The 13,550-nt window shown below is 39.1% G+C and overlaps 2 protein-coding genes across 3 annotated transcripts in view; both read left to right on the top strand.

Annotated features, from left to right (window-relative positions):
* The window catches only part of MACROD2 (mono-ADP ribosylhydrolase 2), a 1,470,694-nt gene that overhangs the window by 1,196,849 nt on the left and 260,295 nt on the right, over window positions 1-13,550 (top strand). The window lies entirely within an intron of this gene.
* PCSK2 (proprotein convertase subtilisin/kexin type 2) overlaps window positions 1-13,550 on the top strand; it is a 100,221-nt gene that overhangs the window by 39,290 nt on the left and 47,381 nt on the right. For both annotated transcript variants that reach the window (XM_050314967.1, XM_050314968.1), the window contains exons 3-5: window positions 8,759-8,872; window positions 10,214-10,322; window positions 11,976-12,013. In XM_050314967.1, the coding sequence (XP_050170924.1) occupies window positions 8,759-8,872; window positions 10,214-10,322; window positions 11,976-12,013 (261 nt within the window). The remainder of the gene's footprint in view (window positions 1-8,758; window positions 8,873-10,213; window positions 10,323-11,975; window positions 12,014-13,550) is intronic.

The raw sequence follows: 13,550 nt of genomic DNA, 5'->3' as shown, positions 1-13,550 counted from the left end.
GTCCATCTGCTCAGAAGGAGCAGAGGTAGCTGAAGTAAATGTTTTTTTCTAAGCCCCGTGGTATAAGGGGAGTCCCAAACAGCTCCTGCCATGGTTATGATGACTGAAAGCTGTCATTGGGCTTGGGGGGCCAGCTCCATAAATACGTTTGGGTTCTTGACTCAGAAGGTGTTTAGAAAAGGAGTACAGGTAGAGAGCAAAATAAATTACATAAAGGAAATGGCAGCTCTTCAATGAGCGTGATGTTATGGCATATTTACTGTAGCATGGGAAGGGGATAATCCATGCCAGTAATTCCACGAGAGAAAACGCACGTTACGTTTTTCCAAGCAGATGTTTCAAGGCAAGTGATGAGCTATTAGGCGACATTTGAGTGGGAAGGAGGATGTGGGGAATGAAATGGAAGTATGATGAGTTACAGCACAGGACAGAAGGCAGCTTTTAAGTGCAGAATCACTTTGGAGACCAGGGGGTCTATTTTTAGCACATACTGCAGACTTAGTTTAAGGTTTCATCCTCTGCTGACTCAGTTTCCCAAGTGTGTCCATAAAGAATACACTTAATGTCTGTAGAGTGAATTGGCATCTTTGGAAAAGAAATATATGAGGAGGTAAAGCTGCTACAAATGACACTTTATGACTTCAAATGTGTTTGGGCATTGGCACAAATATTCACACATATACAAGAAGTCTATTCCATGTCAGAGCGAGTCAAGGCACACTTCAATAAAAAGTGTAACTTCAGCTGTCAGTTGAGTCTTCCCTTACAAACCAAACTGCACAGATTTTTTTTCTCCAAGTGATATTTTCTCACAGTCCCCACTTGTCTGGAGACTTGCTTCACGAAATAAATTAGCTTAAAATCAACAGACTTAGAGGAATCTTTAGCCTGTGAGCACTCCTCTTCTCTTGGGATGTATCAGATATTCATCGCTTGTGTGGAAGCAGCAACTGTAGTAATGGAATCTTTAAAAAGGAGGTTATATAAAGGTGGACTCTGTAGTACATATCTCTTTGTAGGACCAGTGAACTGTTTTGAAGCAGGAGGGAAATCCTTTACTGGACAACTACCCAGGGGTATAAAAAACAGTCCAAAGTTACAAATGACGGAGAGAAAATTAGAAGATTCAGCATCATGTGAGCACCTCTCTTCTTTGTGCTGCACAGATAAAGCCAAAAGGTTTGCAATCTTAAAGATGAGCTGGGCCAGATTTTAATTTAAACTAAAACCCTTTTATACCACAGAGAGCTTATGAATATAACTTAGACCTACTTTGGCTGTCACGTGAAAGGTTGATGATGGCCTTTATTGTAAGTGAAAATTGCTTCATGAAAAGACTTTTACTATTGAGGAAGAAGAGGGTAAGGGGTTTTTTCCAACCATGATGATTTAGGAAAGGCATGTCTGCAGCACTTGGCAAAGGGATGTAAGAGAAGGGAAAACTGACTTGCAGAAACTGATTTTGCAGCTAAGAAGGGAGGATCTGCAGTTGATAATGCCTTCCATGCATGAGGCCCAACTTTCTGTCACCAGGCATGCTGTTGTTTATATCTGCACTGAGGGGTGGTTATTCTGATTGATTTGGAGAGGCTGATCATTTCTGTGACCCGTGTAACTGCTGAGACAGCAAAGTGCAAAATTTACCCACAAGCTGCTGATAAAGTGTCCCTGTGGCTTGCAGGCTCCCCAGGTCTACTGGAGAGATTAATGCATGTGGTTATAGCCCATTTCCAGGGAATTTAGCTTTTACAGAGATCGTTGATTTTGTAACTAACTGTTCTTTTTTTCTGCTGTCTTAGAATATGAAACTGTTTGAAATACAAATTATTTTGTCTCTTCTGTCATTAGATATATTTTCATTTCTTTGGAAATATCTTAAGATTTCAGAAATGCTCCTCCTCTCATGCTGGTTCATCTAAGCAGTGTAAAAAAAAAAATGGAAACAGAGTTCCTAGAATAGCCAGCACCTGTGATAGTGTAGATCCTGATATGTCCCTCTTGCCAAACTGAGGAGAGAACAGAGGTGTGAAGCTTGTTCTTGAGGCAGTGCACTGCATATCAAGATATCCAGGGCTTTTTCTCTGTCTCAGTCCTTCCCCTTAATAAATTCTCTCCTAGAGCAAAAAAATGTTGTCAAAGAGGGCATGATCCTGTGAACATTTCTGTTTTTATCCAGTTGGCATTTTCCATTGCAGCCTATCCATGCTCAGCATTCATTTTACATTGCAGTCTGAACAGCTCACTTGCATTTCAAAGTAGAAGCTAGAGGAGCTATTGATTGCTTAGCTGAGCAGGTTGAATATGATCTGCAGCCTCCTCTTACACATTGATTCCTTGCCTCTTTACTCACTGCTTCCTGAATGTCACTGAACTGTGAGAGGCCTGCTAAATGGACAAAAATATTGATTTTTTTCCCCCTTCTTTTATTTTTTGAAAGCTCCTTATTTACCAAGCACTGAACTAATATGAGGAAAACAAAAGGTCACAAAATAAGGCAGAAGCAAGTCAGTTCTTCCATATTTTTCTAAAAACACATGAACTTGGTCGAAACTGGAGTCCTTTAAATTGTGTTTCCATCGAGAAAGGGTAATTGCTTGAGTGGAACCTTTGAGCTTAGGCTGTTCAGCTTCATATTTTACTATTGTCTGATTGATGACGAACTTCTGGACTGGTTTCCTAAATGGCTGTACCTCTGGTCTTACAATTTTCCTCAAATATTTGCAGAGAAGTTAATGAGCAGTCCCAGCTATACCAGGATTTCCTGTGGAATGCAATCAGGAAATCTTTTGTTAGAGTCTGTGGTGCAGTTTGCCCCTGTTCTGTTCACCTGGGAGTGTGATATTTTGCAATACCAAGTCCAGAGAAATGGAGAAACAGTTCAAAGAACACAAGCTGGAGTCAAGTAAAAATGAGAAGACATGCCAAGAGGGATGACTGGAGACAGCATAAGTGTCCATAGACTTTAGGATCTGCTGCTAGTCTGTGTAAGCTTAGAAGGGTTTGGGCAGGCAAATTGGGCTGGTTACAGAAAGTGGAAAATTAGGAGTGGTCCAGAACATCCAAGAGTAATAAGTAAAAAAGCCCCGCAGGTCTTTGATATCCAGTGACTCTATTGCAACTTGTAACAAAACAAAAAAGTAACAGCAAGGTAGAGGGATGGTTAAAAACAACGATAAAGGGATCTATTTTAAGGGCACATTACTTTTCCTAGAAACCAAAGCAATTCTCATGCTGTCTGTGCCATGTCTATGTCATTATGAAAATAGCCATTTAAAAGCCCATAAACCAAGAGTGACGCAAGTATTTTGTGGAGAGCGATGCATTTTTGCTCTCTTGAAAGTTTTAAATTGAAAAAAAAAAAAAATTCTTTCCTCTGTGCTTTGATTAGAAGTGGTGGGGAAGGTTGTGCTGATAAACTCTGAAGTTTCTAAGGACTTGTGCTTTAACAGCTGCTGCGTCTCTGCTGTAGTGGCTCTAGCTGTCCCTGCTGAGGAGTGGCAAGATATCCTGGGGCAAGAGTCCCTGTGGAGAACACTCCCCAGGGATTAATGGATACAGTAGAAGAGGCACTTGGAAGCTCTTATGAATAATCCTCCAGAAACACCTATGTTTAGTAAACTGTTGCTAGGTATGGAGAGATCCATGAGAGCCTTTGAAAGTCATTAGCTTGCTTAAGAGGAGCAGTTGTCATTTGATTAGTAAGTATTGGGCAGTCAGTGACACTCACAAGCCCCCCTGAGATCCCTACTCATTCTTTCTAGGTCATGACACGGGCTCAGAAAGATTGAAATCAAGCAGATGGATCCAGCCATGTCACGACAAAAACCATCAGTTTTCTGCGTTGCATTGGCTGGATAGAGTTGAGTAGCTTCACCACCCCAGGTTATTGATTTATTTATAGAAGTGAGCTGTCTCCTTTACCATTTCAAAGTGATTCAGTTTTGCTTGGTTCATCTGACTTTAGTTACAGTTCAAGTAGATCTGTGCTTTCTTTTTGCCAGTGAGGAGCTTCAATGTTATTCCTTTCATTTTGTGGTGGAGAGTAGCACAAAACTCAGTTACTTTGTGGCTTTAACAGAAATGTAGAATGTCAGATGGGTGCTACTCTCTGACATTGTATTTCCCTTATATATATATATATATATGTGTGTGTATCTCATATTAGGATGGAGTGGATAGTAAAATTAAATGTCTTTGTGTTTACTTAGAAAGAAATCAGAGATGAAAAAAGACACACTCATTTACTCTTCATGAAGTTTAGGAGCAGGGGGATGTCATTTTCGGATAATACCCCAAAAAGCTGTTGTATGCACCTGCTATTTTAAGAGTTGGCTGTGCATATGACTGGCTCACTTAAACTTGTCTCTCTCTTTTGTTGCCACCATGTTTCTTTGGGTATCAGAAATTAATGATACCAAAAGTCAGGACAGGTTTCTGTTACCTGAAGGTGATTTCTTTGATGATGTCTTTGTGCATCTGGACATACTGTTCCAAACCACCTTCAAGGGATGTTGGTCTTCAGTTCAATTTTTGGGGCATAAGTCCAACCACCAGCCTGATTTCTTCAAAAATACAGGCTACGGGTTTCCAACTTCTGACTTCACCTTCAGGAACAGACCTGTGTTGATCCTGAGGCTTATAAAGAACTCTGAATAAAGAACTGTGACTTCCCTTGGTTGATAAACTCACTGCGATCAACCCCAAACCCACTGTGTTTGGGGTTTTTTTTAAGAAGTCAAGAATGCCTACTAGATGTCATCAGTTGGGACTGCCTTCTTCCTCTGGAATTTGGCCCAAATTCTCCTGAAGTTCTTGGCTTTTGAGGTTGGGGTTGTGTGTGCTGTTCCACTTTTGTACACCCACTGGTATAATTTAGTAAATCTGTCATTTATGCTCAGTATAACAGACTCATTTAACTGCAGGAGCTCACCAGTAAAATTAACCCTGTTCCATCAAAACGAGGAGCTGATTATCTTGGCATTCATGGGAGCAGGGAGCACAGTTAGAGTGCTGTGGTTTTCTGGCCCTCCCAGAGCAGTACTGCAGTCAATTGATTATTTTGCTAATTTGTTCTGCATCGGTATCCTGCTGGTTTATTATCATCCGAGTGACTTCATGCACCATGCATAAGTACAAGTATATTAAAAATCAATACTTGAACCTTTTTTTTTCTTTGTAAGGATCTTATCATTTATGGGCTACCTTCTTTGATACATGACCTTCAGTCTGCTTATAACACAACTAGTAACTTTTTCATTATTTAGTCCTGTGCTAATAAAGTAGATGCTCAGATTCTGATCTCTACTTAATCCTGTATCCTAATGAAAAAGGAATAAATTAATTAAGAACAAAATAAACAAAAGGCTGTTATTGTAGATGAATAAGCCTAATTTTGAGATGCAAAATTCATGCTATTTTAGTAAGAAAATCTTGTTGCTTCACTAGGCTCTAATAAGTATCATGCTTCACAGGCTTGAATCATTTAGAAGACTATTATCAGAAGCCTGAGTCTTATGAATGCTGTTTTTCCTGCTCCAGTTAGAGAAACAAGTGTATAAAAGATGTCATGAGGTTGTATTGTGCATGGGATTGAGGGCTGGATTCCTGGTCTGAACTCCACACAAGTAGGTGGGATTATGGCTGTTACAAGAAGTGAATCTTTTCCAATACTTTTCAAGTATTGGATGTCCAGACGTGTTGTCTCTTGTATGTGTTGTTGAAGCATTTTACCTGTGATATGGTATTTAATGGATTTATGTTACTGATGTCATGGGGAGGCCTACTTTTCTTTAAGAAGAAAAATAAGAAATATATGCAGAATCAGATGCATCCCTCTCCTGATCTAGACTAGATATGAAAGCATGAGTTCCCAGCTCTGGAAAAAATACCACTTTTCTAATACAGATACCCAGTTGGTGAGAAGACTGGGATTTTACTGAGTCAGCTGTCTGCAGCACTAAATGGGCAGTTTTCCACTCAGATCATTGGATTTGCATTATCATTTTCCAAGTTTGTTCTTTGGGGATTTTTTTTTTTTTTTTTAAAATATATGGATTCTACATGCTCTTGGGATTACTGCTTTCTATACACATCTTCATGAGGAGCAGGGCAAGTTCTTACCTTGTGCTGGCCAAGATCTTCCTACAAGGCAACTGAATGAGGCAGTTTGTAACTGATGTGAGAAGCTACCAGGACCTTACCCAAACCTTTCAAGTTATTTCATGACAAAGATGCCTCATCTTTTCTGGATTTGATTGTATGATTTGGATTTGATTTGTCGCTTGCAGATGTGAGGAAAACCCCCTTGCTTCTGTAGTAAAAAAGAGGACCCATAATTTCTGAGACTGTTATATCTGTGAATGGTGACATCCTGTGTGCCCTTCAGAAAATAGCCTGCAGAGTTGTTTCAGTTCAGGGAAGGTTATACCTCTTTGAGGGATATGTTTCCTTGTCTCAGGAAGTTATAATATAATGTAATATGATACAAAAGTAAATTATGTTTTATTGTGAAGATGGAACAAGTCCGACAAATGAGATGATCCTGAAGAGGGAAACCAGCCTGTGCTATTTCTGCAAATTGCTCCCCCTCTTTCCTCCAGGTTGTCTTAAAGACAAGCCAGTGCTCCGCAACCCTACTTTTTAATTAGCAAGGATCCTTTTGTACTAAACCCTAATTCAGTGCCTTAATGCAGCAGGTCCTGCAGAGCCAGCGAGCTTGCGTGGGAGCACGAGCACATGAAATCTTTTTCCCTGGCATCCCTCTGGGTGAGGGTTGGCTTCTGTTCCTAATTACCTTCTGTGGTGACAGCTCAGGGTTTGCAGTGGCAAGCAGAGGTGGGAAGGGAGGGAAGGAGGCATCATGACAGGTGATTGCTCTGTTGTCTCCATGGCATCACTGAGCCTTATCTTAGAGGTATCAGACTCTGTGGTTATACCTTTCTTTGCTCTGTACAGCTGCCTGGCACCACTAAGTACACCAAGTGTGGGTCCTGCTTAGTCACTTAGTCACTCTTTCCAACTTATTTTATGTTAGGTTTTTTCTTTACTTTCAATCTGCTGCACTTTTAATGAGCTATTACATGTGAACATGCATGTAAAAGAAAGCACTTACCAATTCAATATTTTACCATTTGGTACCTTTAGTTAAGGAGTTAAAAATTCCTACAAGTGGATGGTTAGAAACAATTTTTTCAGGGCACGCTGTGTCCCTTCCTGCTCACTACAAATTGATATTAGGTTTTGGGGGTTATAATGAAGCAATACAGCTGTGAGGAAAATAGCTTTTAGCCCCCATCAGTTAGATCCCAGTTTAATTTCTGCCTTAGACATCTCACTGAGCACTGCCTTTGAGGCTCCTGCTTTAATTAATGGAGACAGAAAGACACCTCAAAGAATGACTCAACTGACCTAAGATCTGATTTAGCCTTTGGATGAATTTCTCCTCTGTTGATTTTGACTGACACAATATATATGAGTTGCTGTGACACGGTGGTGTGACTCCTGTATACACATTTTTAATCAGAAGTGCCAAAGCCACAAAGGTAGAAATGGTTCTCTGAGTTATTAGATTTGTTTAGTAACCATGCATTCTTTTCAAGAGCACGCCTAAGGAAATGTTAGGGATCTTACTGCCTTCTTGCTTCACCTCAAGGTGTACTCAGTTTATGAATTTAAGCACTCCTCTTTGATCAAAAAGGCTAGATTTTTTGCTTTTTGTTTTTTAAATTAAATGCTGGGACTCTTCGTGCTACCTTGTTTTCAAGTGTTAGGCTAAAGAGTACAAAGTGAGTATGCCAAACTTGACAGCACTTTTACAAGGTCTGTATGTTAGTACATGTTACAACTCCAGTTACAACCATTCAGTGGTCTCCTCTAGAACTGTTCTTTTACATGGGTACAAGTAAGGTGATTATGACCTTTGAAGCTCCTGTCTCTAAAAATATTTGTGTGTCTGACTTCTCTTACTTTCTACAGTGCTTACTTAAATGTTTTGTGGATTTGCTGTGCATAAAGCAAATGATTTCTAAAAACACTGTGGCTACTTGTGTTTCATAACCTGTATTTTTGTATCTCACTAGCCAGTTTGATCAGTTTAGTGGCTTTTTTGCAGTGTAGTTTTTCTTGCCAGTGTATTTCTTTATCACTTATATATTACAAGGATAATCCCTGAAAGTAGATCACTTTGCAAGGCACGTTTTTGAGAGACTCAGGAGTATGATGAAAGTGCACACCACCAGAGCAAACCTCTTTGGCAGGAAAGGCTATCTAATGCTCTGATAATGCCCTGGAGAAAAATTTTAAAAAAGTAAAAGTGCAGATGAGACCTGCATCCTTATTTTACCAAATGTCAGCAGCTTGGAACTGTGGCACGTTTGGAATTAGTTAAATAACTTTAGCTTCTGTTTCGATGGCAATGAAAAATAAAAATATAGCAAGAAGATTGATGATGATAATGATGCCTGAATAGGGGCTTGCTCTTATGCTGATTGTTTGGTGTCTAAAACATGCTCAAGTTGTAGCTTTCCTCCACATAAGACACTCTGAGTGTCTCTTTCCCTCATGGCTGTTGCAGTAGTCCTGGAGTTCTCTACCTCTTTATGAATTTTGACTGAAATCAGTCGCCGGTTTAGAAGTTGCAAAGGAACGACACAGACACAAACGGTGTGATTTCATAACCCTTATCTCTCATGAAAGAAAGGTTAAAAAAGCTTCATGGTCAGGAATGTTGAGCTAAAGATGTAAAAATTAACTCTTCCAGGTGAGGAAAGCTGTGCAACAGGAGGGCTTCAGCAGAAGGAAGAGAGGATATAGAGACATCAATGACATTGACATCAACATGAACGACCCTTTATTTACAAAGCAATGGTACCTGGTAAGTTGTGAAAGAAAATCACAGTGGTCATAACTAAATAATTGTCATTCAAGCCATTCTGTGCCGCTGCAATGCTTTTCAAGAGTTCTTTCCACCTACACCTTGGGAATGGATCCAAGCCTCTGTTGTGTTGCTTACAATTGTACCCCTTTTATATTGGGAAGACCCAGCACGTTTCAAGAGCTAAATTTCATTTCAGTCAGTGGAAAGATCCTTAGAAGGCTTGGAAGAGAATTGTCTTGGTGTTCTGTGGCCATTCCTGGTGTGCTGATGTGATCCCTAAAACTGCATATGAATCATATCTTTGAGCTGATGCCAGGTAAAATATTGTTATAGACTTAAAACAAAAAGTTCTAGTGTCTTGGCTAGCAAAAGTTAGGGGTTTTATTTTCTTATGGAAATTTGAATGTTAATTGATCTTCTTTCATCAGACTCAGAACAGCTGAAAAATGATGAATTTTGGCTCAAGCTAATGTCAAAAGAAATTAATATTTTTCTAAATTGTTTCATTTTTAATGTGTCATATTTTATAAGGAGAAGTCTTTAGTCCTAAAGGATAAATTATATTTTTATGTGAAAGTAAAGAATAATTTTATGAGTATTAAAATGATTTTTCTGTTTAAAAAGTTGATACAGTAATTCTGGTCAGTTTTAATGTTGCAATCTATTTATGATACTTAGTAAATGCAGTACTGCCTTGTTAACTTAAGAAGAGTCTTTTGCTTAAGAGCAGTCTTTCTTATTCTCTTTCCTCTTAATCCATTTCTTATGTTTTATGAATCCATCCAGTATGGCTGTGGGTTTTTTTTCATAAGGCAAGAGTTTTCAGATGACAGGGGGCACATTAGCATGGATGGGATTTCATCTGTGATGAGTTGATAAAATAAAGTATGGAGTTTTTTTCTGGTACTTAATCAAAATGTTGCAGTGATAAAAAATAACAGAAATTTAGGAAGCTATGTAGTAGATCCTTGCTTTCAAGAAAAAGAGATTTCCTGCTCATGAGAAAGTTCTTTATAAAATCCATTGGTGTAACTTTTTTCTGGATTGACCCACTGGCCTGACAAGCTTAAGTAGAAAAGTCTTTTTTGGAGTCCAGAATATTCAGCGTTTAACCAAATCTTATAAACTACAAAGAATTGCATTTACCTAATAAAATTTTTTAAGGTTTTTTTACAGTTGCATTATTGCAGGAGATATGATTACGTACAGATGTGCACCCCAAGCCAAATGGGATATATTTTCCATACCGAAGATAGATGCAAAGACAAAAATTCAGTGCTTGTGGAAATATGTCAGTCAAGTAAAAAAGCTATTTTTCTTTTTCACTGATGTTATTAGATTAACACTGGTCAAGCAGATGGGACTCCAGGACTTGACCTTAATGTAGCTGAAGCATGGGAGCTGGGATACACAGGGAAGGGAGTAACCATAGGAATTATGGATGATGGTAAGTGAAGACTGACTGTTAATTTATTATTTTTAAATAGCTTTTTTTCAAGTAGTCAAAGTCTAAAAAAAAGATTAAAAAGTAATAACAGGTTACTTATAGTGGTGAGACTATCGGCCTTCGTAAAGACTTTGAGGTCTTCAGGGAAAATATTATATTCAAAGACTTCACTAGAGATATTGAGGCATGGATATCCAAATATTGAAAGTAGTTTGCAATTATTACTTAGATATCTTCCAGGGCAAACTATAATGGCCATTTAGCCAAAGGAAAAACTCCCCTTAACTTCTGTAGGCACTAACTGGGGGATGTAATTGCTGTGCAAGAAATACTTAAGAAAACGTTTTCTGGGTTACATTATTCTCAAAGTCATAATTGACAGCTGAAATAATTAAACACATTCATGCTGAATGTCAGTAAAGATCTGCATATTAAATATATTACTAATTTGAGTCAAAGTTCAGGAAAGATGAACATAAAAGTTACAGTTGAAGTTTATAGTTGTTTTACTTACAGGTTCCTTGCTGAAGTACAGGAATTCTGTGCAGTCTCTTAACACTTTTCTTCGGAATACATTTTGAATATTAAAAATACATTTGAATATTAAAAATAACTAACTAAAATATTTGAATCCACATATGTTTTCTAGGGTCGACTGAGATCTGTCCTCACTTACTTCTGTTCCTCATCTGCTTACTCATAAGTCAAGGTTTTTGTGGAAATAAGAAAGTAAACTCAGACATCTAGACACTAGGAAGAAATTCTTTATTGTGAGGGTGGTGAGATACTGGAACAGGCTGCCCAAGGAGGCTGTGGGTGCCCTAACCCTGGAAGTGTTCAAAGCCAGGTTGGATAAGGCCTTGAGCAATCTCGTCTGTATATTGATGAAAGATCAGTCTCGTGGGAGAGATGATCTCTCATGTGTCACAATTTCATTGATCCCACAGAGGCAGGACTTGGCTTTCAGATTATGACTGTAATGGGAATCATGGCAAACTATCTGAGCTTCAGGTCAAATTAAGCTGATGGCCCATCAGGTACAGCTCTTAGACAAAGCTTTGCCTTATAATTCGTTTACAGTAACTCTAGAAAAGAAGGCCTGAATAACATGATTCTTCATTGAGGCTTTTGTTGCCCCTTTACCATTTGGATCAGTAAGGTTCAAGGGCCTCTTCGTGGAAATCTAGTGCTAAGGACACTACAGAATTGGAGATAATCTTTTCATCAGAATAACCATGATGATGAAATGCATTTTGTACCATGAATACCATGATATGGCATTCTCCTTGCAAATGAAATAGAGCTTATAATGGTGTTGTGGTTGGAGAGACAAGATAGGGTAATGATGAAAATGTAACATGGGATTTCTGGCCATTTCTTTGGATGTTTTAACCGGATACGTAATGAGTCAGGTTACCCATCTGAATGTAGATCTGCTGCTTCTGTTACACCTTCCACTAGGAGTTGTACATTTGCCATATGTAGAAAGATGCCATGCATTAGAAGGAGTATATTCCACACCAGTGCCCTGTTAACAGTCTTTACCGTGATCATTTTCCTATGGTTGCAAAGGATCTTGTTCTGTGATCATTAGAAAATCTTTTTCTGAAAGTCTTAACCTTTGGTTTCTGTTCTGTCATTGTCTTATTGCAGGAATTGATTATCTGCATCCAGATCTTGCATCAAATTACGTAAGTACATGCTGACCTTTTCCGTAAAATGTGGATTTTCAAATTTTTGTAGTCCCTCTGCTACAAAATTTTAAATAGTGAGTAGAGCAGCATTTCCCATTGAAAGAAACAGACTGAAAATGGGACTGCCTATGTAAGGAGTGGCAAGGTGACAAGGCCCTTTGTGAGGACTGACAATGCTGCATCACATCGCATAAGCTGCAGCTTGCAATATTGGATTTAGGACGGAATGAGTAACCTGTGAATTGGCTCTAAATCCTGCTATTAAGATGCAGAATGCTGCTGTCACTTGGAGGACCGTGGAGCTGTGGGCTGTGGCAAGGCTTTTAAAGCCTCCAGGAACAGTTTAATTCCTCGCTAACAGGTGTTTTGATCCAGTGCCTCAAAGCACGTGCAGGGCAGATTGTGTATTCTCAGCACACGCTGTGCCAACTGATTGTTCCTCAAGCCTCAGGCTTCATACCTTTGGACTAGAGATTTTCATATTTCTTAACTCTTCCAGGCTCTCTCCAACCCCCTGTTGACGCTGGCACTCCTGTCTCCAGGTGCCTACAAGGGCTCCCAGCACCCTTGGGCTGCTCTGGCACTGTGCTTGTGCCAATCCCTTGGGCCATGGGCAACAAGAGGCTCCTTACCAGGGAGGTTGGATTGTTTCTGCTTTAGGTCTTGCTTTCCTCCTGCAGTCAGTGTCTTCCTGAGGGAAGCCCAGGCTTCATCTGCTGAGCAATGCAGTTTAGTTTGCAATAGCAACTAAATGGAAAAAAAGAACAAAGACAGCTGGAGGTTTGGGTAAAAATATTAGCCATTCAGATAGAACAGCTCCAAAATGAGGAAGGCAGTTATTTTTACATACTTGCAGTTTGGAAACTAATAACACACAGAATGAAAACCTATTTGTTGTTGCAAGTAGCAAAGCACATTGGGTAGATAATAAATGGCTACAGAAGGTGTTTGCGTTGCATGAGGAATCCGGGAAACAGCTGATCACAGAGTGCAGATTAGCCAGTTTCACTCCTTATGAACTGGCTTAATAACTTGATAGCACCTAATTAAACCCTGTGCCCTGACTGCAAAATTCTCTCCCAAGAGAAATAACTCAGTAGGATGTTCCCATAAATTGATAGAAATAAAGAAGGTTGTAAAAGACAGCCTTTTTCTTTGCAAGAATTGTGCTCTGTATGCATTGTAGAATGTGATGTGGGCAGAGCGCATGCTCTACACTCATTTTTCAGCAGCAGGCATAGACAGAGTATGTGGGAATATTATTTCTCAAAAAATCATATTTCAGATAAACAAGTAAAAAGTCTGTACAACGTATCTGATATAACAGTTCTGTTGTTAACAGTGAATTTAGGATTATGCCCAGAAACCAAGAATAGATTTCACTGTAATATAGTGTTTTCTCTTTTAATTCCAAAAATATTTTCTGTTTGATGGATGAATATTTGTCAGGCTTGGCAGAAATATATTGTTTTTAGAGTGGCATTAGTGAGTGTTCTGGAAATTAATGGAAAATGACACAGAGAATGACTGTGCA

The sequence above is a fragment of the Myiozetetes cayanensis genome, unplaced genomic scaffold (assembly GCF_022539395.1).
Source record: "Myiozetetes cayanensis isolate MyiCay16 unplaced genomic scaffold, myiCay2020 scf2-11, whole genome shotgun sequence".
Taxonomy (NCBI): Eukaryota; Metazoa; Chordata; class Aves; order Passeriformes; family Tyrannidae; genus Myiozetetes; species Myiozetetes cayanensis.
The sequence above is the reverse complement of the archived record's forward strand: the minus strand, read 5'-3'. Positions and strand labels throughout refer to the sequence as shown.